Source organism: Amaranthus tricolor, chromosome 8 (genome assembly GCF_026212465.1).
Source record: "Amaranthus tricolor cultivar Red isolate AtriRed21 chromosome 8, ASM2621246v1, whole genome shotgun sequence".
NCBI lineage: Eukaryota > Viridiplantae > Streptophyta > Magnoliopsida > Caryophyllales > Amaranthaceae > Amaranthus > Amaranthus tricolor.
In genome coordinates this window covers 6,565,297-6,571,489 of record NC_080054.1, presented here as the reverse complement: position 1 = coordinate 6,571,489, position 6,193 = coordinate 6,565,297, and the positions used below count along the sequence as shown (strand labels likewise).

Below are 6,193 nucleotides of genomic sequence, written 5' to 3'. Positions count from 1 at the left end.
CTATATGTATCAGAACCTGTTTCAGATGTAAAGAAATATGTTTCTTGCAAATCTATGAATACCATGGTGTGAACAATAAGGTGAACAAGATCACATTCATCACCAAAATATTTGGTCTGGCACAACATACTCAAAGAAATTCTAACGTTTACAACACTCAAAATAACTTTTACTTTATAGCTTAGTATATAACCTTACAAAAAGCTTCACATAGACGATTAACAACGTTAACCTTCAACAAAATAGCAACAAAAGGATCTTAGAAAACTTCTTGAAGAGAGTAAAATATGTGTTGTTGAACCATGTACACCTTACCCAAAACATGCTTCAAGTCCAAATGTTAGTCAATCTGATCCAACTCTGAGACAAAGGCATAGCCCAGCCAATATCAAGCATCCAATCCAAGAGCATGAGGAGAACAAAAATAAGACAAGCAAAGACCAAGCTCCAGCCCAGAAGGAACACGAGAACCCAGCAGATCACTCAAGCAACCCTCAAAACATTGAAGCTGCTGATCAGAAACATCCTGGCGACCAGGCCACCTTGCACCTTTGCCTGAGGCCCGATCATACGCATCTAGAGGAGATATAAATCCAAAAGTGGCATCTTTGCACATGGACCTAGCCATCAAGGGACTAGAACCCTCCTGCTGATACTTACAGATCCCTGAAAACGCAGCTCAAGGTGCCCCAGTCAGCTTACTGATACGAACAACCTTCTATGACTTAGGCTTATTTTCTTTTTTTTCTGTTTTAAAATAGAATGTTGCTAGGCACGTGATGTAACTAGCCGTTAGAATGTAGAAAGCTATAAATAGAACTCTAAGCCTTGTGTAGATGGATTTATTATCGATTAATTCAGTTTCCATTCTTAAAATCCAAGTGCAAGTGCTGCGATTCCTCCTTTTCCTTTTTCCTTGTGTGATTGCGTGTGTATCTTCAATCAGCCAAAACAAAGAGAGTGTGGAACACTTCTGAATTCCAGATTGTGGAACAGTATGGAGTGTAACTTTTCCATCAAGTGAGAGGAACTCAGGGGAAAGGCGTGGGAAAAGTCCTAAGTGGTGAGTGAAGCTAGAAGAGGGAGACCCCCAGGCTGGCCTGAAAACCAAGAATTGGTTTCTTGGGTTGTTTGGTGTACGTAGTGTGTGTTTAAGAGTCAAGAAATCTGTCTCTAATTGAAAGGGCTGATTGTGTGCAAGATTGAGAGTCCGGAGCACCCTATCTTGGTGCAAACTGGTATCAGAGTGTAAGTGACGAGAGGGCACAAGACACCGTTGTTGAAGAAATTAAAGAGCAAACTGCAGAGGAAAATCAGAGAAGACTGGAATCTTCAACGCATGCGAATTTGGTAAAATCGTTCTAAACTTTGCATTCAGATTACATGCAATTGTTAATATGAAAAAAGGTGATATCTAATTAATCATTGTTGTAGTTTTTAAGACCTAATTCAATTTCTAATTTAAATAGATGAAGTTTTGATAAAATCTGGAGAAAATCGTATTCTGGCATATTGTGGTTTTCTGATATTCGAATTTCTGGGAATATTGGATTGTATTGATTTGTTTGTTTGTTGTTTACATTTAGATTTACATTACATAATCACGTATTCATATATTTTCATTGTTGATTGAACGTCATACGATTTTAAAATCAGAAAAGAAGTTCGTATCATTTCAGTTTCTGAAACGATATATGTTGGCTGTTGTCTGAAAATTTTGAATCATCACATTTTGTTTTTCATTTGTACATCTTTATTCCTTTCTTACACTATAAACTTTGTGTTAGATCTTGAATCTAAATATTTGTTGGTTGTGCATTGATTGCTTGTTTTCTGTCAGAATCTTCTGTGTTACATCTTGCTTTGTGTGCTGGTTCCTAGCTGTTGAGACTTAGAGCCTATTGCATCTTGCTTTGTGTTTGTGTTTTGTGTGTTGGTTCATAGCTGTTTAGACTTAGAGCTATGGATGCTAGAATAGAAGCCATAGAAGAAACCCTATATAGAATGACCCAACTCTTGACCCAGGCTGGATTAGGCAACCAAGAAAGACCACCTATCAACCATAATGATGATCATGAGGATAGGACAGTTAGAATAGACATCCAAGACTTTGATGGCCAGTCTAATAAACCTGAAGATTACATAGAATGGGAGGCAAGTCTAGATAGGTATTTTGAGTATAAGAACACCACACACCTGAGAGGCAATACAAGCTAGCAAAGATTAAGCTCACAAAGATAGCTGTTGTATGGTTAGAGGGCATACAGAGACAAAGGAGGAGGGAAGACAGGACAAGGATTGATACTTGGGATAAGCTTATCAAGCATTTAAGGAGGAAGTATGTACCTACCAATTACAAACATCAGTTATACATAAAGTGGAGTACCTTAAACCAAGGGGGAAGAAGTGTAAGTGAGTATATACAGAAGTGGGAGAAGCTAACTGTGCTGTGTGAGATCAATGATACGGAGGATCTGAAGTTAGCCAAGTTTATGGCTGGGTTAAGGGAGAATATTAGGGAAACGCTTATAGTGATACCCAACCTTGAGCTGCAGCTAGCATTTAACATGGCCATAACTGTTGGACAAGCTTACACCAAGAAGAAAATGTCTAAGAACAACTACCTTAAGTCCCTTAGGAGCTTTACACCCAGGAATAACAACCCTAGTTCACCCAGATTACAAAGGAAAACAGAGCAGCCCCCTAGTGCATCTGAAAAGGCAGCTGTGCCCATGAGGAAAATAGTATGCTTCAAGTGCCATGGACAAGGACATTATAAGGATTCTTGTCCTAATGCTAGAGTGTTCACTACCCAAGAATGGAAGGAGATTAGGGAAGATACTAAGCCTAAGATGATGTTGGTAGCTAGGAATGGCAAAATCGAGGAGGATTGGCCTCCAGTACCTGAGGATGAACTTGAGGGGTCATATAGAGTGAATGAGTCAGGGAGATTGGTCAGATATGAGCATAGCACTGATGAGGATGAGTCAGAAGAGGAAAGAGAGAGAGTTATGCCTGAGGATGACCATTATAATCTGATAATAAGGAGAAGTTTGCATACTACATGTGAAGAGAAGGAGAGCAATCAAAGGGAAAATACATTTCAGACTAACTGTAGGATAGGAGATAAAGTGTGTGACTTGATAATTGATGGTGGTAGTGAGTCTAATTGTGTAAGCCTAGACTTGATTACTGATTGGATCCTAAAGACCAGACCTCACCCATACTCTTCCAAACTTAAGTGGCTTGATAAAATTGTTAGTGGTTCTATGACTAAGCAGTGTCTTGTAGGGTTTGTCATAGGTTCATACCAGGATAAGGTGTTATGTGATGTCTTAGAGATGAGTGCTTGTCATGTGCTTTTGGCGAGACCGTGGCAGAATGATAGAAAGAGCATACATAATGGATTCACTAACACTTATACAGTTAGATATGAGGGAAAGCTGAAAGACTTGATTCCTTTGCCACCCCATAAGGCTATACCACCCCCTGTTAGGAAGCTAGTTCATTTGATGAGCAGGAAGGTGTGTGAGAAAGAACTTAAGAACAAGAATGTGGTCTATGTGTTGTTCACTAAGGAAGTACAACAAGCTATAGACATACCACTTGAGGTTAAACCCTTACTGCAGCAGTATGCTGATGTGTTTCCTGAGGATTTTCCTAAAGATTTACCACCTATTAGAGAGATAGAGCACCAAATAGACCTCATACCTGGAGCAGCCCTACCTAACAAACAAGCATATAGGACCAACCCCACAGAGACGAAAGAGTTACAAAGGCAGGTAGAAGAACTATTATAGAGAGGGTGTGTGAGGGAAAGCCTTAGCCCTTGTGATGTACCTACTCTCCTTGTGCCTAAGAAAGATGGAACCTGGAGGATGTGTATAGACAGTAGGAATGTCAACAATATCACTATCAAGTACAGATTTCCTATCCCAAGGATTGATGACATGCTTGATGAAATGTGAGGTGCACATTGGTTTAGCAAAGTAGATTTGAGGAGTGGTTACCATCAAATAAGGATGAAGGAAGGGGATGAGTGGAAGACTGTGTAACACCTCGAGATTTTAATGACATATTTATTTAATATTTTAATAGCTTTTAAAGATTTTACAATTACATTAAATTATTTCCAAATTAGTTTTAATGAATTTCTTTCACATACGGATTTAAATGTTAACTTATATATATATATATATATATATATATATATATATATATATATATATATATATATATATATATATATATATATATATATATATGTATATATATATATATATATGTATATATATATATATATATGTATATATATATATATATATATGTATATATATATATATATATGTATATATATATATATATATATATATATATATATATATATATATATGTATATATATATATATGTATATATATATATATGTATATATATATATATATATATATATATATGTATATATATATATATATATATATATATATATATATATATATATATATATATATATATATATATATATATATATGTATATATATATATATGTATATATATATATGTATATATATATATATGTATATATATATATGTATATATATATATGTATATATATATATATGTATATATATATATGTATATATATATATATATATATATATATATATGTATATATATATATATATATATATATATATATATATATATATATATATATATATATATATATATATATATATATATATATATGTATATATATATATATATATGTATATGTATATATATATATATATATATATATATATATATATATATATATATATATATATATATATATATATATATATACATATATATATATATATATATATATATACATATACATATATATATATATATATATATATATATATATATATATATATATATATATATATATATATATATATATATATATATACATATATATATATATATATACATATATATATATATATATATATATATATATATATATATATATATATATATATATATATATACATATATATATATATATATACATATATATATATATATATACATATATATATATATATATACATATATATATATATATATATATACATATATATATATATATATATATATATATATATATATATATATATATTAAAAATATAGTTACGATTTCTCAAATAAAGAGGTTCGAATCAAAATGGTTATTTTTTATTAAAATGTGTGAGCCCACGAAGGTGAGTCTCTTAGTTGGGTCTCGCAAGAAAATGAATCGAGATAAAATAAATAAATAAATAAATAAATAAATAAACATAATAAACATAATAATAATAATAATAATAATAATAATAATAATAATAATAATAATAATAATAATAATAATAATAATAATAATAGCAATAATAATAATAATAGAAATAACAAGTATAAACCCGTTAAAACCCTAAACGTTCAAGCTAGCCGTCACTCTCCTTTCTCATTCTCCTCCTTCTTGCGCCTCCTTCTCACTTCCCCAACCAACTGCCGCCTCTTCCTTCCCCAACCAGCTGCCGCTTCTTCCTTCCCCAGCAGCAAGCATCCACGTCCGCCTCTCCTCGCAAGCAGCAGCAAGGCTACGTTTGTCTCTCCTCGCAAGCAGCAGCAGGGCTGCATTTTCCCCTCCAAACAGCAGCGGCCAGCAGCAAGGCCACCACCTTCTGTGCGCCAGCTGCAGCCACAACCGCCAGTTGCTCCTCCCCCTTCTGCCGTGAAGGCTACCGCCACCAACAGCTACGGTCCACAGCCGCGTGGGTCCTTCACAACCATCTAGTCTTCACTCCTTTTCTAACTCCCCTTTGTAAGACATCTCACCTACCTCTAATTGACTTTCCTTCTTGTTCTAATTGGGATTTTTATTAAGTTTATGAGTCTTATGATGATTTTGTATTATTTCCTTTTTTTATTATTGAATCTTGCTATGAGTAAGAGTTGGATTTATGAATTGAATATATATTTTAAGGTTTAAAGTATGAATGTAAATGAAAGTTGTACTACTTTTGTGTTAAGGGATGTTTTATAACTTTAATAAATTGGTATGAGATTTGAATATGTGATTATATTGTGAATGGTGATAAATGTAAAATAGATGGTTGAAGTTATTAGTCCCAAAAGTGGGTGTTAATTGTCACTTGTATTGTT

General features: G+C 32.9%; 1 protein-coding gene across 1 annotated transcript; it reads left to right on the top strand.

The window, feature by feature from the left end:
- The first annotated feature begins 1,962 nt into the window (after window positions 1-1,962).
- On the top strand, window positions 1,963-5,825 carry LOC130821459 (uncharacterized). Its single transcript, XM_057687248.1, has 4 exons — window positions 1,963-2,203; window positions 2,257-3,782; window positions 3,861-3,964; window positions 5,477-5,825. The coding sequence occupies exons 1-4, from the start codon at window positions 1,963-1,965 to the stop codon at window positions 5,823-5,825; spliced, it is 2,220 nt and encodes a 739-aa protein (XP_057543231.1).
- The last annotated feature ends 368 nt before the right edge of the window (window positions 5,826-6,193 follow it).

Bases quoted from the DNA above. Each gene is read 5' to 3' on its own strand.
- LOC130821459 (XM_057687248.1), top strand. From the start codon at position 1,963: ATGGATGCTAGAATAGAAGCCATAGAAGAAACCCTATATAGAATGACC. The intron at 2,204-2,256 runs GCAATACAAGCT...TTGTATGGTTAG, and splicing joins GAACACCACACACCTGAGAG to AGGGCATACAGAGACAAAGG. The intron at 3,783-3,860 runs GTAGAAGAACTA...CTTGTGCCTAAG, and splicing joins CGAAAGAGTTACAAAGGCAG to AAAGATGGAACCTGGAGGAT.